Raw genomic sequence first — 25,463 nt, forward strand, 5'->3', positions numbered from 1 at the left:
GTCTCTCTCTCTGTCTGTACGGCCTGAAAGGGAGTGTTCTATATTTTTCCCCTGTGGTCACGTCAGTTAGACCGAGATGCAACTGAGGCACACCCGTCTGGCAGCAGGGGACACCACCCCTGTAAAACACACATGCGTGCGCGCGCACACACACACACACACACACCACCTTTTCTCTTCCATGTGGACTCTTCAGAAATTAAAGCCTCAATTACATTAATAAATGAATTAATTAAAGACTAATAATGTGTCCAAACTAACTGGCAATCCAACCCTGCTATTCCTCCTGGCTTTTTAGCAGCAATGCTTTTATGATGATTTGATGGCGACGGTCAAAAGCCGATCTGCACCAAGAGCCCTTCCAGCTTCAGGTACGGCTCGGCTCGACCCGCCATCCTTTAAGATCCACAGAAGACGAGCGTCCAGACTTTTTACTGTCCTCGAAAAGCTTCAAGCCAATCAATAGAAATGACTTCCTAAGTTTAATGATCTCACCATAGTCATCTTCAAGTTTACTGGATTCTGTACCATCAGTTATTTTAACATACACCACATGGACAAAAGTATTGGGACACTTCCCTAATCATTCTTTCTTCTGCAATCAAGGGTAAAAAATTAAAAGTTTCTTTTGCTTTTGTTGGAGTAACTGCCTCTACTGTCCAGAGAAGAAGGCTTTCTACTAGATTTTGGAGGAAGATTGCTGTGAGGATTTGATTGCATTCAGCAGCAAGAGCTTTAGCGAGGTCAGGATGTTGGATAGTGAACTCTCTAACTCATCATAGGCTTTATACTCCTCTAGTCCACACCTGGCATTAGGTAGCATGGTGCCAATAGGTTCATCATGTCTATGAATGTCAGCTCCTGCAGAGAGTCCCATTCTATTGGCATTACTTCTATACAGGACTGTGTGTGTGTGCATTTGCACATATGTGTCAGCAATGGGTGCAACCTAAAGTAGCTCAATGCATTCATTAGAAGGGGTGTCCACAAACATTTGTCCATTTGGTGTATCCTGCTTAATGTTATATTCCACCAGGTTTTACAACTATGACCTTAACCCACCTGAGAGTCCGAGCCCACCAGCATCTCCCATGACTCATAATGACCCTTCTCCTGCCTGTAGAAATGAATGGCTTTCAGGAAGGCCTGGATTTCACATGTGGTCTTCTTCAGAAAGTCTGTAGAGAAACAGAGAAATGGACAGATTCATATATGAGAAGTGATGAGGTTTATCTCGTCGCTGGTGCTCCTCTCTGTGGTGCAACTCATGAGCAATGGTTGTGTAATACACTGGAGGGAACTGCGTGAGTCTGAGGCGCTTCCCTTATGTGGTCACTCCGATACCAAAAGCATGAGAAAAGGAAGAAAGAGGAGAGAGAGAATGAGAAAAATGTCCTGGAATGAGAAAGCAGAGCGAGAGAACAGCCCGTGAATAAGACATGGGCTGACATCAGAACTGATAAGGTGCCAAAAGGCCTTCTGCATGTGCTTCAGATTAGAGGGAACAGGCTGAGGAGTACGCATATATGATTTAAAGGGGGAATCCCACCAGTGTTTTACTATTCCTGCATAACTAAATGCTTCAGCTATAGAAGCTCACTAGGTTCTGGAGAAGCTCACTGGGTCAGAACTGCTGTTAGCGGTGCATCAACGTATCAAAATATTGATCATGCTGATATCTGGGGCTACGAAGTTAAATGTGGCTAACAAGTAAAGAAAGCTCGAGTACGCCAATTAAAGCATCACGCTAGCATGCCTAAATCATCACACACTCTTTTATTAAACCCTGTGGAGGTGTTTATCATCTCTAATAGTCTAGCTAATGTGGTCACTGTCGGTCAAAAGTATTGGGACACCAAAATCAAGGGTATTAAAAAGTGTCTCTACTGACTCTACTGTCCAGGAAAGAAGACTTTCTAGAAGATTTTTCGTGCAGGATTTGAACACCACCCCACCTTAACCCCAACTCTTCCCAGAGATAGCACGCTTCCACTGCTCCACAGCTCAGTGCCGCGGGGCCTTATACTGCATATTGTGCCAGACATGGTGCCGATAGGTTCATGCCCATGTCCTTCAGAGAGACCTATGCTATTGGCAGTACTTCTCTACAAGAACTAGACAAGCTGTGTGTGTATGTATGTGTGTATGTGTGTGTGCGTGCATTTGCACACCTGTGTCAGCAATGGGTGCAACTAAGGCTAATGTACGACAGTCAGCATCATGCACAGTTCGACTGCACGCAGAAAGGTGTGAAACAGCACGCGGGGGCTAGTTCTGAGGGCTAGCTTTGCTCTGCAGAAGCAAAGCTAACCGCCGAAAGACGAGTCACCCAGGCCTTTCCCCACACAGGAAGAGCAGCTTTACTAAGCTGGATATTATTAGAGCGTTACCAAGACCACCGAAGAAAAACTGAGCGTGCCCAGTAAGCAGCTTTACTTCATTCTCTGGTGTATTTCACTGAAGCAGACGGAGGAGTGACAGTGGCCCGTGAACACAGTGATTTGTGGAGCAGTGGAAAGAGCACAGCAGCTCAGAGAGAGTGAGACCATCTCTCCGGCGGAGGTGGAGCTGCATGAGTGTGGATGATGTAGCTGCTTGTATTACTAATGTTTATTACTCTTTAAAAAAAGAGCCCTCCTACACAGTTATGGCATAACGCTGCTATTTGTGTGCAGGTCTGTGAGTGGGTGCATGCACATGAGGGAGTTTACTGTGTGTGTATATGTGTGTGTGTGTTTTGCTACAACCCAGTCTAAGTAAGGCCACTGCGAGAATGGTATGCTTTGTTTATTGATATTTAACCTTGTTGTAAAGTGTGTTTCTTTTTTTGTCTTTTATGAAACACATTAATTAAAAATGATTAAGAACATTTATTTGGTTCCTGAGCTTTAAGAATAGGGTACGGATTTGAAAATAGTAGCTATAGCTATAGCACTATAGATACTAACCAATAAATAAGTACTCACATAGTTATATATAGTATATATGGGCATATTACTATTAAGTATAGGTATGTACATATATTTATTTTAATTATATATATATATATATATATATATATATATATATATATATATATATAATATTAGATTTGTATATGGTTAAACATATGTACCTATTTGTAATAATATATAATCATTTGTCCTGTGTGTGTGTGTATATATATATATATATATATATATATGGGACATATTAATATTCTTACATAAAGATTCTTACATATTGCTGCTGTCCAATATTCTTACATAAAGATTCTTACATATTGCTGCTGTCCAATGAAAACCATGTATCTCCATTTTTTTAGTTTCTCCATGGTCTAAACCCTGTAGCTGCTTTTGAACACTGTGTAAATAATTCTGAATCAATGGACCAATAGAAATTCTCTAAATTACTTGGAATAAACTTTTAATTTACATTGACTTCCATTGCAGAGTTAAGAGCATTTTTCCCTTCTCCTGTCACCGTTTTTGGAGATGCAAGTTTTTCATTGGGCAGTGAAAATATATATATTACATATGGGGCATGTTATTATTACATATAGACATATATATATATATATATACAGTATATATATATATATATAATCCACATGGGACATATTTCACATATAGCTATTTTTACATACACATAATATATAATATAATGGAGAAGTATAATATATAAGACATATGTATGAACTCATGTTTTAAAATGGAATACAAATTAATGTGTGTGTGTGTGTGTGTGTGTGTGGCAGTTACCATTGTTCTGGTGTCGAATACAGTCAGACAGTATGGAGATGAACTGGATCTGTTTCTCTTCCTGCTGGAAGCTGAAGTACGAGTCCCTCCTGTAGGGCAGTCTGAGGTAAACAGGGAACGGGCCAGGAACTGTTACCACGGGCGATGAGCCTTCCTCTTTAGAGCCTGTCAAACACACAGACACACACAGATCTCAGAAAGAAGGCACAGAACCTGTAGAGAAGTACTGCCAATAGAATAGGACACTTTGAAGCAGATCAATAAACATGAAGCTATTGGCACCATGCTGCCTAATACCAGGTGTGGGCTAGAGGGGTATAAAGCCCCCCGAAATTGAGCCATGGAGCAGTGGAGGAACTGTGTTCTCTGGAATGATGGTGGTGAGTTGGATGATGGAGGAGTTGAGGAGTTGGAGATGATGAGGTGGGATGGTGATCATCATCCAACATCCTGATCTCATTAACGGTCTTATCGTTGCATTCCTCAGTCAAATCAATCAAATCCTCACAGCAATTCACCTCCAAAATCTTGCAGAAATCTGTCTTCCTTGGACAGTAGAGACAGTTACTCCAACAAAAGTAGGATAATCATTTATAATCCCGTTTGATTTCAGAAGAAACAATGAATGAGTAGGTGTCCCAATACTTTTGTCCATATAGTGTACTTCATAATCACGATAACCCACTGCCCACAGGGGTAGACCCTTTCGCAGTGAAGTGCGAGAAAGACAAGTCTGAGAGGGAATACTGGTTATACGAATGTTATACGATGGAATGTATAACCTAATTCAGAGGATTCCTGTATTAAAGTCATGTGATCTGATTACTTAATTATTTTTTTTTATTACATGTCATTTAAAAAGTTAAAACTCATTTCATCAAGAAATATGTTCACAAAAGTGCAAAAATGCTGCCACTGCACGTCTACTTCCCATTAAGGAAAAACGAAAGCAGCATTGAGAATTTTAGCCCTCGTTCAGAAACTGAAAGTTTGGTCCTTAAGAAGCTGTTGCTCACAGATCCAGAGTCCAGAGCCAGCTGAGCTGTTAGTGGAAATGCAGCACTGAATGTGACGATGACGTAACTCATGATGCTGCATTCTGGTGTTTGGGACACTGGCTTTAATACTGACGCTTTATTAAAAATAAAAAATTTTTTTTTAGATGAAATAAACTCATCAGACTCTCAGTAACATCTCAACACCATCTCAGTGATGGAGCAGCATCTGAACAGCCTCCACTGAATTCAGCTGTTCTTCACTTTATCTGGAGAGTCAAGATCATTGATCATCTAACAGCTCTGATCCCGACCATCTCCTCATGGAGTCTAGTATTGTTTAGAGTTCTCCTCAGATCAACATCTGGTTTGGTGGTAAATCAGGGCTTAATGATGGTAAATCAGGTGAGCTGCTGCTGCTGCTGCTGCTGATGGAGTTGAACACATCCTCCACGCTGTGCTTGCTGGACTGGGGGGCGTCCAGGAGAACCCTGGAGGAACCGAGCTCTGTTCTTCAGACTAGCTCACCGACAAGATCTCACTACTTTCTTTCTTCAGAATGAGAAGCTCTTGTTTCTCCTTTTTACTTTGAATTCATGTTCAGCTGCTTTATCTGTTCTGAGGAGATGTTTTACAGTAACTGGGCAGGGATTCCAAACAGCATTCCTGGCCTCATGTTGTCTGGGTGGGGAAAATGGCTTTTCTACTTCTTCCATCACCACCACCACCACAATCACCACCACCAGGCATTAGCTGACATAGCCAATTGGGGCATGAATGGAGAATGGAGTTTAGAGAGACTCACTGTTGAGGTCAGGAAAGGCCTTGTCCACTAGAGCAGAATACTTCTCCTCTGAGGTCAGCACGGTGCCGCCCGTTAGCAGGAGTGTGTGACGTGCAGGAGATCCTTTTGTGAAAATCTAGATGCAGAAGATATTAGAAAGCATTGTGAGCAGTCAACCAACCAATCACTCCAAACCGAGCGCCGAGGCCTCTGGCAGTATGTACCTCCTGGCTGTCATGGAGTTCCAGGCTGTAGTCTGCTCGGACCACCACAAACCTCTCCTTCCACTTTCTGCTGTCATCAAAGTGCAGAACGCTGTCTTTGTACACCACGGCTGAGCCCTGAGGCGACTCCTTCACAAACACACACACACACACACACACACACACACCTCCAGTTACAACCCAGTGTGAGATGTGATCATTTTAGGTGTTTACGCAAATAAACCAAATATCCACTGAATTCAGCATTAGAGTTATTTAACCATTATGTTGCTTGGCAACCACAGCCCACCGTACTCCATTGCTTAGGCCAGCTTAGAATTCCATGCTGTTTTTTGCTGGTAACTGGCTATGCTAAATAAACTACTGGTTTATACTGGTCTGGTGTTGGTTGACCAGTATACCAGCATTTAAAACACACCATATGCTGGTTTATACTGGTCTGGTGCTGGTTTATACTGGTCTATACCAGCATTTTATAATACAACATATGCTGGTTTATACTGGTCTGGTGCTGGTTTATACTGGTCTATACCAGCATATATATACTGGTCTATACCAACATATTATAATACAACATATGCTGGTTTATACTGGTCTTGTGCTGGTTTATACTGGTCTATACCAACATATTATAATACAACATATGCTGGTTTATACTGGTCTGGTGTTGGTTGACCAGTATACCAGCATTTAAAACACACCATATGCTGGTTTATACTGGTCTGGTGCTGGTTTATACTGGTCTATACCAACATATTATAATACAACATATGCTGGTTTATACTGGTCTGATGCTGGTTTATACTGGTCTATACCAACATATTATAATACAACATATGCTGGTTTATACTGGTCTGATGCTGGTTTATACTGGTCTATACCAACATATTATAATACAACATATGCTGGTTTATACTGGTCTAGTGTGGGTTGACCAGTATACCAGCTTTCAAAACACAGCATATGCTGGTTTATACTGGCCTAGTGCTGGTTGACCAGGATACCAGCATTCAAAACACAGCATTTGCTGGTTTATACTGGCCTAGTGCTGGTTGTCCAGTATACCAGCATTCAAAACACAACATATGCTGGTTTATACTGGTCTGGTGCTGGTTGACCAGTATACCAGCTTTGAAAACAAACCATATGCCGGTTTATACTGGTCTGGTGCTGGTTGACCAGTATACCAGCATTCAAAACTAGTTCTGGCTGACCAGGGTTCAAAAAATGACACCTGCTGGTTTTCACTAATGACCAGCTGTGCTGGACTATGTTGTTTTAACAGGGTTAAGAAACAACTTCAATTAAAGAACTTTTTATTGCAATTATTGTTGATTTGATTGATTTTATCGTGGTTACGGGACTTTAACTGTGTTAGAACCTTATAACTATAACTATAACTGTAACTATAACTGTAATATAGCAGATTCAGAAATGTTCTGTCTATGTGTGTTGAGGTTTCTGCAGTGTGTTGGGGTGTTGGGTTGTTGTTGGGAGTGTGGTTAACACGGTCGCAGTCCGAGCACAAATAAAACAATGAGAACATTTTGCTACCTCTGATTTCACACTGATCAGACAAACGCTTCACATTGAGGGACGCTTTGGCTTCAGCCTGATTTCTGGATATAGAGGGTCAGCAGAGCCATAACAGTGACAGTGATAAACAGCATATTCTGGTTTATACTGGTCTGGTGCTGGTTGACCAGTATACCAGCATTCAAAACACAACATATTCTGGTTTATACTGGTCTAGTGCTGGTTGACCAGGATACCAGCATTCAAAACACAAAATATGCTGGTTTATACTGGTCTGGTGCTGTTTGACCAGTATACCAGCATTTAAAACACAAAATATGCTGGTTTATACTGGTCTGGTGCTGGTTGACCAGGATACCAGCATTCAAAACACAGCATATGCTGGTTTATACTGGTCTGGTGCTGGTTGACCAGGATACCAGCATTCAAAACACAAAATATGCTGGTTTATACTGGTCTGGTGCTGGTTGACCAGTATACCAGCATTCAAAACACAACATATGCTGGTTTATACTGGTCTGGTGCTGGTTGACCAGGATACCAGCATTCAAAACACAAAATATGCTGGTTTATACTGGTCTGGTGCTGGTTGGCCAGGATACCAGCATTCAAAACACAGCATATGCTGGTTTATACTGGTCTGGTGCTGTTAAGGCAGATCCCATCACTGTCTATGATCTATTGAACTAAACTCTATAAACTTCATTAAATAAGTGAATAGAGTTAATTAATACAGTGTAAATTACCTTCTGTTTAAGGAGCTGTGTTTGTCCAGTGCGGTGCTGTTCCACTTCATCCTGCAGCTGGGAGAAAAGGGCCACGCAGTACTGCCTCCTATAGTGAGGGCTGAAGTTTTTCAGCTCGGCTTCTGTCCGCCCTGCACACACACAAATACACACACACACACACACACACACAGAATCACCTATCAGTCCTGCATGTTCTCAGATACACAAGAAATGTATTTTATTTGATTTATTTATTTTGATCTTTTCACACTTCGATGACATGGGTGCTTTAATTAGCACAACAACGAACTGGTAGAGCAGCATCCAAAGGTTTGGTGGCTTTTGGTTTAGCGTAAATAGTTAAGCAGAAGTAGAAGACGAGCTGAAGTTAAATAGAAAAAAAGCCCCATGCAAAAGTTTGGACACCCCGAGAGATATGAGCTCTATGATCTCTGACCTTAATTTAGTCATCAGTTGAAAAAAAAAGAAGCCAAGTCAAAGCTCAAAGCTTTAGGAAACTCAAGCTTTAGGGGTACGCAAACCTCGTCCCAACAATCAGCAGCCATGGGCTCCCCTAAGCAGCTGCCTGAACATTAGAGCACTCTGACATAACATTGACATAGCTGATGCCGAAAGATCCCACAGAGCAGGAGAAGAGCAGAAGAAGATAGCGTGTTTTCAGGTAGTCGGTTCCTCAGTTCCTAATGGAATTAAGAAAGGCCAGTGGACGCTGGAGGTCAGGTTAAGGTCTGGAAGGCTAAGAAAGCTATCAGAGAGGTCCTCTAAGGCAACCCCTGTTTGACTGTAAAAGACCTTCAGGAAGATTGATCAGACTCTGGAGTGGTGGTGCACTGTTCTACTGTGGCCGCCCACTCATCCAGCACGACCTGCTGGAAGACTGACCACTGGGGTCCCCTCTACCTGCGTCAGACCAGCTGCCACCTACCAGTCCGACCAGCAGGCCTAACCACCCTCCCCCACCACCACTACCACCCATGCCAGACCACTGCTACCTGCCTAATGACAATGTTAAACCTCAATGGACTCTTAAATATCTGCCACTATTAATATCACCACCATTACCCATCATTACATCATTACCCCAGCAGTACAACAGTTTAGATGGTTTGGTAACTTTAATTTTATTTTAATTTAATATTAAAACTTTCATTTAAATCAATCATTTTAATAAATTAAATTAAACTTTGATTTAATCAATAATTTATATATAATTCTGATCAGAGGAGGATGAGTCAGCTCCCCCCTGTAAATCTTGGGTCCTCCCAAGGTTTCTTCCTCCAGCTCTGAGGGAGTTTCTCCTTGCCACTGTCGGCGTTGGGGTCTGCTCACTGGGGGTCTTTTTATGTTATTTTTAATAATTTTTTTATTTTTACTAATTACTGAATGTGTGAAGCTGCTGTTGACAACAACAGCTGTAAAAAGCTATACAAAAAAATTTGATTTGATTTGATTACTGTGCAGCGACACCAACATCAACATGACCTTCATGGAAGGGTCATCAGGAGAAGACCGTTCCTGAGGCCTCACCACAAAATTCAAAGGTGCATCTAAACAAGCCTGACCTGAAGCTATTCTGGAAACAAGTCCTGTGGGCTGAAGAAGTTAAATAGAACGTTTTGGCCATAATGAGAAAAGCTAAGGTTGTAAGTCAGATGTATTAGTCAGTATTAGATTGAATTATGGTCATAATTTTAATGTTAAATTAGTTTCCTATGTTATGGATCATAACTTCATTCTTCTTTTAAAGAACGCCTCATTATAGCATCTTTACACTGCCACAGTCCAGGGACCATTTAAGACACGAAAAAAAAAGCCTAATACTTCAGATGCTGAATTTTTGCAGAAAAAACTGTCAAATCTGTGATGCATTATCTAGAAGGCTGGGCTAAGCCTCAGCTCGCGACTGCTCTGCCAAAATAACATGGCACAGAGTGCAGCATTGGGTCCATTTCAGCTTTATTCCACTCCGCAGTCCAACTCCAGCTTCCTTCACAGCCCTCCGCTCTTGGAGACGCTTCATTATTTCCAAGTGTTCAGGGGAAAACGGCCTGAGATGGAGAAGAACTGCATTTTCTTCTACAGACGGCATGCCGTACAGAGCTCCAATAGGTGTTTCTTCTGCATTACTGGCAATGCTGCGTCTCATACATCAAACCGTGCTGGCCACAGGTATTGCATTACTGGAGTGAACTCCTAACAGGACGTTCTAGCTCAACTAATGATGCCTCTTTGTTAGACAGTCTCCAACCCAGGAAGAAATGAATAGCCCTGGAGAAACGGTTTCATTGCTATTAAGCTTTATACCCTCTTAAATTTTCAGGACAGCCTCCTTTGGCCTTTGTCGTTGTGCTCTTAAAGGAATCGTCCAGTGAAAAATCGAATATTTACAATTTCCTCTTCACTCCAAGCGCAAAATACAGACTTCAGAATGGCTGTTCGTTTCCTTTTTAGCTATGCAATGAACATCTGTCCATTCTTATAGACAACAGCATCTCAGGAACTTTAGAGGAACCCTCTACGAAGGCATATCATCCCATCAACAGCAAAAAAAAAATTAATATGATGGTGAAGGAGTCTGAGAGTTCAGCAGGGCTGCTTTCTGCAGGATCTAAGGAGGCCTCAGCAGCTGCACTGCAGAAGCCAGGAGGATGAGATAGTGGTTTCCTGTGGGATTCCTGAGACCGCCTGTTTGGGTCTATTTCCTCATCAGCGCACTCTGCAGGAGCACAGGACATAGAAACCGCTGCTCAGGCGTAGCGCGCTGCAAAGCCTAAACAAGGCAACACCTTTTACTCACCAATAAGTCTGCAACACACCACAACACAGCTCAGCTCTGACCATACATCCACTAACTAACCGCTAAGACCTGTGTTTACTCAAGTTTAAATGCACAGACACGTCAGAGATTCATGTATATGGTTTTTAACAGTGCCACCGTACTGTGAAATCTTCATACCAAACTGAACGAACAGCCGTGGATTATTGGTATTTATTGGTAGAGTACAATATGAGAATAGAATATTTAGTGTACCATAAAAGGGTATGTAGTATACCATATAGAGATATTTAGTGTACCACATTTAAAAAGAATATTTAATTTATTCAGTGTACCATAAAGGGGTATTTAGTGTACCATATCAAAAATGTTTTTTAACATAAATAAAGGGGTATTTAGTATTCCAATACCGACTATTTAGTAAAAAGGGGTATTTAGTATACCATATCAAAAAGGGTATTTAGTATACCATACAGGGGTACTAAGTGTACCATATCAAAAAGGTTGATTTGGTATACCATAAAACAGTATTTAGAATACTATGAATTAGTATTTAGATTACAGTATCAAAAAAGGTATTTAGTATACCATATTAAATGGTTATTTAGTATACAATATTAAATGGGTATTTAGTATACTATATTAAATGGGTATTTAGTATACTATATTAAATGGTTATTTAGTATACAATATTAAATGGGTATTTAGTATACCATATTAAATGGGTATTTAGTATATAATATTAAATTGTTATTTGGTATACAATATTAAATGGGTATTTAGTATACCATATTAAATGGGTATTTAGTATACTATATTAAATGGGTATTTAGTATACCATATTAAATGGGTATTTAGTATATCATATTAAATGGTTATTTGGCATACAATATTAAATGGGTATTTAGTATACCATATTAAATGGGTATTTAGTATACCATATTAAATTGGTATTTAGTATACAATATTAAATGGGTATTTAGTATACCATATTAAATGGGTATTTAGTATATCATATTAAATGGTTATTTGGTATACAATATTAAATGGGTATTTAGTATACTATATTAAATGGGTATTTAGTATACCATATTAAATGGGTATTTAGTATACCATATTAAATGGGTATTTAGTATATCATATTAAATGGTTATTTGGCATACAATATTAAATGGGTATTTAGTATACCATATTAAATGGGTATTTAGTATACCATATTAAATTGGTATTTAGTATACAATATTAAATGGGTATTTAGTATACCATATTAAATGGGTATTTAGTATATCATATTAAATGAGTATATAGTACATCATATTAAATGGGTATTTAGTATACCATATTAAATGGGTATTTAGTATACTATATTAAATGGGTATTTAGTGTACCATATTAAATGGGTATATAGTACATCATATTAAATGGGTATTTAGTATACCATATTAAATGGGTATTTAGTATACCATATTAAATGGGTATTTAGTATACTATATTAAATGGGTATTTAGTATACCATATTAAATGAATATTTAGTATACAATATTAAATGGGTATTCAGTATACTATATTAAATGGGTATTTAGTATACTATATTAAATGGGTATTTAGTATACCATATTAAATGAATATTTAGTATACCATATTAAATGAGTATATAGTACATCATATTAAATGGGTATTCAGTATACTATATTAAATGGGTATTTAGTATACTATATTAAATGGGTATTTAGTATACCATATTAAATGAATATTTAGTATACCATATTAAATGAGTATATAGTACATCATATTAAATGGGTATTTAGTATACTATATGAAATGAGTATTTAGTATACCATAATAAATGGGTATTTAGTATGCTATATGAAATGGGTATTTAGTGTACCATATTAAATGAGTATATAGTACATCATATTAAATGGGTATTTAGTATACCATATTAAATGAGTATATAGTACATCATATTAAATTGGTATTTAGTATACCATATTAAATGGGTATTTAGTATACCATATTAAATGGGTATTTAGTATACCATATTAAATGAATATTTAGTATACTATATTAAATGGGTATTTAGTATACCATATTAAATGAGTATATAGTACATCATATTAAATGGGTATTTAGTATACCATATTAAATGGGTATTTAGTATACCATATTAAATGGGTATTTAGTATACCATATTAAATGAATATTTAGTATACCATATTAAATGGGTATTTAGTATACCATATTAAATGGGTATTTAGTATACCATATTAAATGAATATTTAGTATACCATATTAAATGGGTATTTAGTATACTATATTAAATGGGTATTTAGTATACCATATTAAATGAATATTTAGTATACCATATTAAATGGGTATTTAGTATACTATATTAAATGGGTATTTAGTATACCATATTAAATGAATATTTAGTATACCATATTAAATGGGTATTTAGTATACTATATTAAATGGGTATTTAGTATACTATATTAAATGGGAATTTAGTATACCATATTAAATGGGTATTTAGTATACCATATTAAATGGGTATTTAGTATACCATATTAAATGAGTATATAGTACATCATATTAAATGGGTATTTAGTATACCATATTAAATGGGTATTTAGTATACCATATTAAATGAGTATATAGTACATCATATTAAATGGGTATTTAGTATACTATATTAAATGGGTATTTAGTATACCATATTAAATGAGTATATAGTACATCATATTAAATGGGTATTTAGTATACTATATTAAATGGGTATTTAGTGTACCATATTAAATGAGTATATAGTACATCATATTAAATGGGTATTTAGTATACCATATTAAATGAGTATTTAGTATACTATATTAAATGGGTATTTAGTATACTATATTAAATGGGTATTTAGTATACCATATTAAATGGGTATTTAGTATACCATATTAAATGAATATTTAGTATACCATATTAAATGGGTATTTAGTATACTATATTAAATGGGTATTTAGTATACCATATTAAATGGGTATTTAGTATACTATATTAAATGGGTATTTAGTATACTATATTAAATGGGTATTTAGTATACCATATTAAATGGGTATTTAGTATACCATATTAAATGGGTATTTAGTATACCATATTAAATGAATATTTAGTATGCCATATTAAATGGGTATTTAGTATACTATATTAAATGGGTATTTAGTATTCCATATCAAATGAGTATATAGTACATCATATTAAATGGGTATTTAGTATACTATATTAAATGGGTATTTAGTATACTATATTAAATGGGTATTTAGTATACTATATTAAATGGGTATTTAGTTTACCATAAGGGGCTTTTCATGCACAATTAAAGGGGTATATAGTATACCATGCGGAGGCATTTAGTATGTCATATCAAAAGGATATTTCATTAAAAAAGTTATTTCATAAAGTGGTATGTTGTATACCATTCCAAAAATGACATTTAGTATACCATAAAAAGATATTTAGTATGTCATAAAGGGGTATTTAGTATACATATATTTAAATTTTTTTTGGTATTTTTAAAAGTTCTGACACCTCATACGTCTTCAATATGAGAATGTGTAACACTAGAACAAAGCTAATTTGCATATTAAATACACTAAATTACTTTAAGACTGTCCATATATTCTAAAGTTTGGACTCGTCCCTGGTTCGGACTGTGCTTTACTGCAGTCTGACAGCATTACACTGTGCAGCTTCTCTGTGAGCACATAATCAGCTTCCATTCTTGTTCAGAAATGTGATTTCAGCAATTCGTTCATTAAAACGCTAACATTCAGCCGTCGCCATGGGCAACCCAGGAAGTGATTGTGCAGTACTGTGGTCAACCCTGTTGCAATAACTCTCTCACACACACACACACACCCCTAAAAGTGTCCTTTCTGTATCCACAATTTTGCAAATGCAGATGCATCAGAAGTGTTTCCGCACACAGTCCCTGGTGAAGACACACACACACACACACACACACACACACACACACACACACACACACAACACAGACCCCCGTGCTGGTCCCTTTCGAGTTCCAGCCCACTGTTCTGTATACAATCCTAATGTAAGGTCTTTATGTTCTTCCTGTCCATCCTGTCACCTCAGCAGCAGGATCTCCAGCATGTTAAGATCAGCTCTCGGACAGCTATCAGCGATGGTCACATCTCGGCCTGGCAGGGGGAACTGTGGGTACTAGGCGTAATTGAATATAATTACCCCCATAATTACGAGCACACATAATTGCAGGATGTGTTGATGAAGATAGTGTTGGAATGTGCTGAGATAGACAGTCTGTGCTGATATTATGACTAAAATAAATAAATAAATAAATAAATAAATAAATAAATAAATAAATGTTCCTAAAGGGTGCTTGGCTTGGATGTATGGCTCTAGAAATGAGCTTTAATCTAAAAGAGTATCTTAAAGAGTCTATAAATAATGTTTAAGTGTCTTAAATGTCAAAATGGCTCTACTCAGTTATTTAAAAGGTAATTCCCCCAAAATTGCGCAAAACTGTGCTTCACTGTAAAAAGAACTTACCATTTGATAATGATGGTAAAACAGTTGGAAGTAAAGAAAACAAAAAAAAGAAAAAACTTTGGGAACAATTTTTAACTCAGAATACCCTGCATGTGTCCCTCCACCATGAATGCCTTTTAGACTACAATCTTCTCAGAAGAGGGTAGCTAGCACTTGGTTTTGCTAGGTGGTTATTATGGTATCCCAGTTGTCAGCTGCGGTGTAGCCAAGCGGGCCCAAAATGGGCTCTATAGTGTTGAAAGATGGTTGCTATGGTTTTGGTTAGTGATTGCTAGGCAGTTGATATGGTGTCCTAGGTGGTTGTGACGGTGTTGGTAAGTGGTTGCTATGCAGTTGCTATGGTGTTCTAGGTGGTTGTCACGATGTTGATAAATGATTGCTAGGCAGTTGCTATGGTGTCCTAGGTTGTTGTGACGGTGTTGCTAGGTGATTGCTATGCAGTTGCTATGGTGTCCTAGGTGGTTGTGATGGTGTTGCTAGGTGATTCCTAAGCAGTTGCTATTGTGTTCTAGGTGGTTGTCACAGTGTTGCTAAGTGGTTGCTATGCAGTTGCTATGGTGTTGCTAAGCGGATGCTATGCAGTTGCTATGGTGTCCTAGGTGGTTGAGACAGTGTTGCTAACTGGTTGCTAGGCAGTGGCTATGGTATCCTAAGTAGTTGTGACAGTGTTGCTAGGTGGTTGCTAGGCAGTGGCTATGGTATCCTTAGTAGTTGTGACAGTGTTGCTAGGTGATTGCTAAGCAGTGATTGCTAAGCAGTTGCTATGCTGTTCTAGGTGGTTGTCACAGTGTTGCTAAGTGGTTGCTATGCAGTTGCTATGGTGTTGCTAAGTGGATGCTATGCAGTTTCTATAGTGTCCTAGGTGGTTGTGACAGTGTTGCTAAGTGGTTGCTGGGCAGTTGCTATGGTATCCTAAGTAGTTGTGACAGTGTTGCTAGGTGATTGCTAAGCAGTTGCTATGGTGTTCTAGGTGGCTGTCACAGTGTTGCTAAGTGGTTGCTATGCAGTTGCTATGGTGTTCTAGGTGGTTGTGTCTGTGTTGCTAAGTGGTTGCTAGATGGATGCTATAGAGTTGTTGCTTGCTGTCTATGTTTTTCAGGTGGCTGCTCTGTTGCTGCTTGGTGGTTGTTAGAGTGTTGCTAAGTGGTTGCTTGGCAGTTGTTGGAGTGTCTCAGGTGGTTGCTAGAGTGTTGCTAAGTGGTTGCTGTGATGCCCCATGTGGTTGGTTAGGTGTTATTAGTGTATTTGTATTGCAGAGGCAAATGAAGGGGCACAAACGTTTGCACCTCATTCATTCATAAGGAGAAAAACTTTGTGAAAAATGTGGAAACCATGTGTCCAATCAAACGGCTGGATCCAACCCCGAACTGGCCAATCAGACAAAACAACACAGAGCTGGGAAAAGCCTGAAGATTTCACCTCAAATTTGATCACAGCTTTAATAAGTAAACACGCTGATGAACAGTGTGGAATGCATTCACTCTGTTTGATGAGTTCAGCAGACACACACACACACACACACACACACACACACACACACAGACAAATAAACACACAAATACACACACACACAAATACACACACAGCTCCAGGGGAAACTTCCACACCGTAGGCTAAACAAACACAGCTACGTATTCACACACACACACACACACACACACACACACACACACACACATCTGGAGTATGAATTTAGTGTCTAACTGACCTGCATCCTGTTTCAGGCGCATGCACACACACACACACACACACACACACACACACACACACACACACACACACAGCTTTATATAGCAACCTCATCTGCAGTTTCTCGGATATCCTGTGCTTTTATGGGCAGGGATGCCTTTAATTCTTCAGTTCCAGACATATTCACGCGCGTGTGTGTGTGTGTGTGTGTGTGTGTGTGTGTGTGTGTGTGCGCGAAGTGTTGGTGTATAGGACTGTGCAGACTACGAAGACCACCTTTCATTTATTTAATTATTTAATTTCCAGTCAAAACAGCCTTAAAGTGCAAATCCATCACATCTCATCTTCAGCTCTTTCCACCCCTCCACCACCAAGATTAACAACACACCACCTTCTCTGTTAAACATGGTGGAGGGGGTGTTCTGAAATCTGCAGGGGGTTTTCTTGAACCTGTTAAGGTCAGTGTTTGAAACTGGAGCACGTTTCGTTTTTCTTCTCTCCATTAAAAGTCCCCCCAAACACATCCAACAACGTTGACGTCTGGACTCTGCGGTGGACAGGTCCACTGTTCTGAGAACATTAGCAGCTTCTTTGATTGGCTTGTCTCAGGAAGAGCTTCTTGACCAGCTCCACATCCTTTCAGACCCACGGTGCTGAGTTGTCTTCTTCTTCTCACAGTGGGAAGATGGACACAGACACCTGTGGGTGTTTTTTTTTTTGAGATCTGAGGGAATGACAGTGGAGCTTGAGTTCCCTTGAGTCTCTCAGAGATGAAAGCTTTAGGTGCTGTCTATCTGATGTAGCGTTGGTGTTGGTGGTATTCCAGGTCTTGTAGGAGGTCATTAGGGGTTAGGTTAGCTCATTCTTGAACTTCAATGGAAGCTTCTGCTTTCCCTTTGATGTCCTCCTTTCTTATGCAAGCACATTATCTTCATCTGACCTTCTCAGAACATCTTCAAAGGCATGAAGGACTTGGACTTCATGGCTTTTTTGACCTCAAATAAAAATAAATTGAGGGGGTGGGGTGGTCTCTGATTCTACATACTGTGTGTAGACAAATTGTGTGTGTGTGTGTGTGTGTGTGTGTGTGTATGTGAGTGTTCATGTGCTTGTTGAAGCTTCCTCTTATACAGGAAGATGAATCAGTGGTGAAAGAGAAAGAACAGAGACGGGAGGGACAGATGGTGAGGGTTTCATTTCCTAATATCATAACGAGGCACTTGTTTAATGATCAACCTAGTGCTGCATAAACACTCACTCATAATTACAGGCGTAGATGACCTCACAGGTGACCTCACATGAACTACATTCAGGCAGCACTCTTTAGGATTCACTACATCATGAAATCCCACATGTTTAAAGCCTATATCACACACTCTTAACTGAAGAGTTTACAGGAGCCTTTAACCATGTCCAAATATTTACGGACACCCCTTCTAACAAATGCATTCAGCTACTTTACGTTGCACCAGGTGTCCAAAGCACACACATACAGCTTGTCTAGTCCCTGTAGAGAAGAAGTACTGCCAATAGAATAGGACTCCCTGGAGCAGATGAGCATGATGAGCCTATTGGCACCATGCTGCCTAATAAGGCCAGGCGTAGGCTAGAGGGGTATAAAGCCCCCCAGCAGTGAGGAACCCACGACTCTGTGCTAGCCTAGCGTTAGCTGCAGGCCTCTTCACTGACAGTTGTACTGGAGGCAGACGGAGCTGAACTGCTACAGAGTTTGGAGGATGAGGTCATTTCCTGTCATGAGCCACAGAGCCACACTCTGAGGAAGCTGTGAGCTTATATTATTTTATCAAACGGGGCCCGACTCATCTTACCAGCTGCAATTACTCACCTCACAACACACACACACACACACACACACACACACACACACACACACACACACACACACAGACAAGCATTGTCCCTGGACAGCAAGACATTTCATCCAACTGCGCTGTAAAATGAAAGTACTGTATATAAGAATATTCAACATTCAGTATTATATGGCACTACCTGGACAAAAGTATTGGGACACCTGCTCATTCATTGTTTTTTTCTGAAATCAAGGATATTTAAAGGAAAAAAGGGGAGCTGATCCTGCTTTTGTTGGAGTACCTGCCTCTACTGTCCAGAGAAGAAGGAGTTTGGAGGAGCATTGCTCCCAAAAGTAATGGATGAAGCTCCACCATCCATCATTCCAGAGAGCACAGTTCTCCCACTGCTCCACAGCTCCTCAATGCTGGGGGGCTTTATACCCCTCTATAGCCCACGCCTGGCATTAGGCAGCATGGTGGCGATAGGTTCATGTTTATCTGCTCCAGAGAGTCCTATTCTATTGGTAGTTTTCTCTACAGGGACTAGACAAGCAAGTGTGTGTGCATTTACAATGGGTGCAACTTAAAGTAGCTAAATGAATTTATTATTATTTATTATTATTATTTATTATTTCCAGCATGCCACTGTTGGAGCTGTGTTAGTGTTGCCAGAGAAGGCTGAGTGATGTAATACGTAGGATTTGATTGGCTGATTGGTGTGGGATGAAGTTTCTGTGTCCAGATCTGAAGGTCAGAATCTGGACTTCCATGTCTGACAGACAGCTGTGTTTATTAGCAGGTTTTGATATTGCATCAGTGTGAGGTAGGCTGATACTACAGAGGGAGCTGTACACACTACTACACACACACTGCAGATTCATACTGGATTAATATCACTCCACAGTTATTACTGTCAGACTGTACACACTACTACACACACACTGCAGATTCATACTGGATTAATATCACTCCACAGTTATTACTGTCAGACTGTACACACTACTACACACACACTGCAGATTCATACTGGATTAATATCACTCCACAGTTATTACTGTCAGACTGTACACACTACTACACACACTGCAGATTCATACTGGATTAATATCACTCCACAGTGATTACTGTCAGACTGTACACACTACTACACACACACTGCAGATTCATACTGGATTAATATCACTCCACAGTTATTACTGTCAGACTGTACACACTACTACACACACACTGCAGATTCATACTGGATTAATATCACTCCACAGTGATTACTGTCAGACTGTACACACTACTACACACACACTGCAGATTCATACTGGATTAATATCACTCCACAGTGATTACTGTCAGACTGTACACACTACTACACACACACTGCAGATTCATACTGGATTAATATCCCTCCACAGTTATTACTGTCAGACTGTACACACTACTACACACACACTGCAGATTCATACTGGATTAATATCCCTCCACAGTTATTACTGTCAGACTGTACACACTACTACACACACACTGCAGATTCATACTGGATTAATATCCCTCCACAGTTATTACTGTCAGACTGTACACACTGGATACTGTACATACTGGATCTTAGAGGGTTTGTAAACTGAGTTTCTGAATAACTACAGTCTTCCAGGCCCCTCTTGACTAGACCAGCACTAAAGCACAGTATTTCTTCGGTTAAGCAAAGAGAGGCGACTGTAGAAGCAGCCAGTTTTTAGAGAGGTTTAACAGGCTGTGACGCAGCAGCTGCTGGTGTGTTAACTTTGCAGTGTGACTGTATTAGTTTGGAAGTAACGGCTGTGTGGTTTGGCTGACCTACTGAGGAAATACTGCCTTACCCAGCCATCCTCCTCCGCCTTCATGGAAGAGACGCCCAGTGAGAGACAGAGAGCTTGAAATCTCCAAAAGTTCAAATATCAGAGATCTGCTACAGGGAATATCTACAGCTAGAGAGAACAGTTGCAGCTACAGGATACGGCTTAAGGGAACAGATGCAAGCAACAGCTACAGGAAACAGGCAGTTACAGGGAGCAACTACAGGGAACAGCTACGCAAAACAGCTACAGCTATAAGGAACAGCTTTATGTACAACTACAGCTACAGAGGTACAAAGAACAGCTACATATTCAGAGAACAGCTACAGGGAGCAGCTACAGGGAATCGCTACAGGAAAGATCTGCAGCTACAGGAAACACCTGCAGGGAACAGCTACAGGGAACAGCTACAGTTCAGGGGACAGGTATAGGAAACAGCTAAAGCTACAAGGAACAGTTATATTTATAGGGACAGACGCAGCTACAGGGAACAGCTAGAGTAAATAGGGCTACAGGGAACAGCTGCAGCTACAGGGAACAGCTACAGTTCAGGGGACAGGTATAGGAAACAGCTAAAGCTACAAGGAACAGTGACATTTACAGGGGCAGTCACAGCTACAGGGAACAGCTAGAGTAAATAGTTAGTGCTATAGGGAACTGCTGCAGCTACAGGGAACAGCTACAGTTCAGGGGACAGGTATAGGAAACAGCTAAAGCTACAAGAAACAGTTACATTTCAGAGACAACCACAGCTACAGGGAACAGCTAGAGTAAATAGTTAGGCCTAAAGGGAACAGCTGCAGCTGCAGGGAACAGCTACAGTTCAGGGGACAGGTATAGGAAACAGCTAAAGCTACAAGAAACAGTTACATTTCAGGGACAGCCGCAGCTACAGGGAACAGCTAGAGTAAATAGTTAGGGCTACAGGGAACAGCTGCAGCTACAGGGAACAGCTAGAGTAAATCGTTAGGGCTACAGGGAACAGCTGCAGCTACAGGGAACAGCTAGAGTAAATCGTTAGGGCTACAGGGAACAGCTGCAGCTACAGGGAACAGCTAGAGTAAATAGTTAGGGCTACAGGGAACAGCTAGAGTAAATTGTTAAGGCTACAGGGAACAGCTGCAGCTACAGGGAACAGCTACAGTTCAGGGGACAGGTATAGGAAACTAAAGCTAAAGCTAAAGCTACAAGAAACCGTTACATTTCAGGGACAGCCGCAGCTACAGGGAACAGCTAGAGTAAATAGTTAGGGCTACAGGGAACAGCTGCAGCTACAGGGAACAGCTAGAGTAAATAGTTAGGGCTACAGGGAACAGCTGCAGCTACAGGGAACAGCTAGAGTAAATTGTTAGGGCTACAGGGAACAGCTGCAGGGAACAGTTACAGTTGTAGTCCATCGCGTAGAGAAAAACAAAGAGACACAGTAAAAGAGAGAGAGAGAGAGAGAGAGAGAGAGAGAGAGAGAGAGAGAGAGGGAGGGAGAGTATTAGCATTTCATAGTAATTTAGCATTTCATATCTAACAACTTTGAAAACAAATTCTATTGTTTGTTGCTTTTATTCTCTTTTTTCTCTCTTTTTAAAATTTATTTCCTACTTTTTTTATTTCCTACAACAGCACATGAGCTGGACAGTAATATTTGAGAGCTTCTATATAAATACAGTTTATGATTATTACTGGATTCGAGATGGTTGGCTGTTTTCTGAGTACGGGGGTGCTGACAGTTTGCATGCTGACAGAACTGCTCTGCTCTAATTATCAGATGAGGACTGGTGGACATGACTGCTGCTGGGTCCTAACCTTATTACTGAAGCCATTTTCTCCAATAATCACTAACAGTCTGGCTCTGCTCTAGAACAGTCATACAACAACGTTCATATTCAGAAAACAAATCTGGATGAAATGTAACTTCCCTAATTTTATTTACAATTAAACCATAATGTCCCGCATGCACCAAAATACGTGGGAAATGTTGGGTATATGGGCATTAATGGGTTAATGGGGATATACAGTGAGATAAGCTGAACACGGAGAGTTCGGTGTGAAGCATGCCTCTATAGAAGTCTCTGAAAACAGAATATTTACAGCAAACAGAGGAAAATGTCGACCCCTGCCACATGGCAAGGGGGAGAGGAGCCTGTGCCAGCCATGGAAACACAAACATCTCACACGTGTGTGTTTCACACAGGGAGGAGGCGAGGGTGGTGGGAGTGCAAGAGCCATGAACAATCTTTGCAGGCCGGGAAAACAGCCAGAAACTCCGGCCTCTCCCCGAGTGACCTAACAGAGACAGTTCGGCCAACAATTTACACAGCCCCCCGCCCCTCCTGTAGCCAAATCCTCTCAAATGTAGCCCATCAGCCATTAGCATCTGAGGTTAGCTTCTGTAGTTCAACACTGGAGCTACGAGGCTAATGGTGCTAGCATGTGTTCAGGAATCTCTGATAGACTTTTAGCCTATGTGGTTTATGATACACTATATTGACAAAAGTATTGGGACACCTGCTACTCTATTACAACAAACAGTTTCTCCTGCTTTTGTTGGAGTAACTGTCTCTACTGTCCAGGGAGGAAGGCTTTCTACTAGATTTTGGAAGCGTATTGCTGTGAGGATTTGATTGGCTGCATTAGTGAGGTCACGATTTTGCATGATGTCATCACGCCACATCAATCATCCATCATTCCAGAGAACACAGTTCTTCCACTGCTCCACAACTCCTCAATGCTGGGGGGCTTTATATCCCTCTAGCCCACGCCTGGCATTAGGCAGCATGGTGGCAATAGGGTCATGCCTATCCACTCTAGAGAGTCCTCAATGTAGCTGAATGCCTTCGTTTGAAGGGGTGTCCACAAACTTTTGGACATAGTGTGTATTTAGAACATGGACTGAACAAATTCTTAGTAGGTATTTGACGTCATGGAGCCATGTTGTTTATAGACGAGAGTATGTCATACACTGTTAAAAATGGTTCTTTAGGGGTTCTTTAGTAAAGGCAGAGTAACCAGAACCATTTGAAAACATAAGGTTCTTCACTGTTGTGGTTCTTTTGAGAACCTTTTAAATGGTTCTATATAGCATTCCCTGGAGTCAACAGGCCTCTTCAGTCTAAAACAGCACTGGTTCCTAAACCGGTCCTCAGGAACCCTCAAAAGATCCAGATTTATGCCCCATCCCTACGTGTTGGGTTGGGCTGAACAAACATCTGGACCTACGGGGGATCCCTGAGGACTGCTCTGAGAACCACTGTTGTATAGTCTGGTTTTGAGCCAAACTTTCACTTTAAGATACTCTAAAGTTTAAGCGCTAGAATAACTCTGAACCTTGGAGTCTAACAAAGTGGACCACATAGACAGCTATAAAATGGGACGAGGCCAATTTGTGGGCCAGTAATGGAGGGTTAGTCAAACCACAGAGATGTCAAACTACAGAAGGCTTCGGCCTCGAGGCAGCGCAGGGGATGAAAAAGGGTAGCTATAATTCTCTTGCTTATATTATAGACAATGCATAGATTTCTGAAATGATAAACATACAGCAATGCAATGTAAAGACACAATATGGACAAAAGTATTGGGACACCTGCTCATTCATTGTTTCTTCTGAATTCAAGGGTATTAAAAGAGCTGATCCTGCTTTTGCTGGAGTAACTGTCTCTACTGTCCAGGGAAGAAGACAAGAGTGTTGGTGAGGTCAGGATGTCGGAAAATGATCTCATCCCGAAACCACTGCTCCACAGCTCAAAGCTGGGGGGCTTTATACCCCTCTAGCCTACACCTGCCCACACCAGAGAGTCCTATTCTATTGCCAATATGTCTCTATTACAGACTACACAAGCTGTATGTGTGTGAACATTTGAGCATCAGTGCTGAATGAATGCACTCAGTATGGGTGTCCGTAAATATTTGGACATATAGTGTAGAAGTGGGCAGAATAGAAGCTTCTCCTGACGTAGCGTCTTTCTGACGTGTTTATGACTCAGCTGAAAGTGCAGAAGCAGCTGGAGAACAGGCGAACGAAACGGTCACATGAAACATGTCAGAAATGCCTTTCACGGTTTCTAACGCCGTCTCAGCGAGGCACCAAAATACCCCAGTGGTCACGGATAATATCAGCCTTACTGGGGTGAAACCGTCCCGTTTCTGCTGAAGCTCTACAGGACCCTCGCTGAAAGCAGTTCCACATTTTTTCAGAGTGACCCACAGCTGCAGCTCCAGACCAGAACAAACACAAAAGGAACTCAGCGGTGACTAAACATCTCCAGAACCGACTCTGCAGTGACTCAGGCCTCAGTGAAGGCAGGTGGGATCCACATCATCACCTACTGCTAGTGCTTGGTTTCAGAAGATTCTGCATAGATGTGCTCCTTGTCTCTAATGTCCATCTTTAACAGGTTCCCTAGAGTGACGCAGTTGAGTCAGATTATCAGGTGACACATCGGCAGGTTGCTTCATTTAAATGCATGAAGCATGAAGCTAAAAATAAAAGGGTTCTCAGGGCGATGCCACTGCAGAACCACTTTTAGAACCTTAACTAGTGGATGGATTTTTATAGAATCATTTTTTGTAAATGAACCTTTTTAAAGTTCAGAGAAAGGGTCGTGCATTAGTACAGAAGCAGTTCTTCACACTCACAGATCTTTTTGTTTTTAATTTGGCTCTTTAGGGAACCAAAACTGGCCCCTTTTTTAAGATCAGCACCTTCTTGTCGTCAACAACTTGATTTAACACTACATGCCTAAAAGTTTGTGGACACCCCTTCTAATGAAT

The 25,463-nt window shown here is 40.3% G+C and overlaps 1 protein-coding gene across 1 annotated transcript in view; it reads right to left on the reverse strand.

Annotated features, from left to right (window-relative positions):
- niban1b (niban apoptosis regulator 1b) overlaps positions 1 to 25,463 on the reverse strand; it is a 46,988-nt gene that overhangs the window by 12,981 nt on the left and 8,544 nt on the right. Inside the window, exons 2-6 of the mRNA XM_072691408.1 lie at positions 8,026 to 8,156; positions 5,744 to 5,872; positions 5,541 to 5,655; positions 3,741 to 3,905; positions 1,063 to 1,178 (exon numbers count right to left, since the gene is read on the reverse strand). Coding sequence (XP_072547509.1) covers positions 1,063 to 1,178; positions 3,741 to 3,905; positions 5,541 to 5,655; positions 5,744 to 5,872; positions 8,026 to 8,156 — 656 coding nt within the window. The remainder of the gene's footprint in view (positions 1 to 1,062; positions 1,179 to 3,740; positions 3,906 to 5,540; positions 5,656 to 5,743; positions 5,873 to 8,025; positions 8,157 to 25,463) is intronic.

Source organism: Salminus brasiliensis, chromosome 11, assembly GCF_030463535.1.
Source record: "Salminus brasiliensis chromosome 11, fSalBra1.hap2, whole genome shotgun sequence".
Lineage (NCBI taxonomy): Eukaryota > Metazoa > Chordata > Actinopteri > Characiformes > Bryconidae > Salminus > Salminus brasiliensis.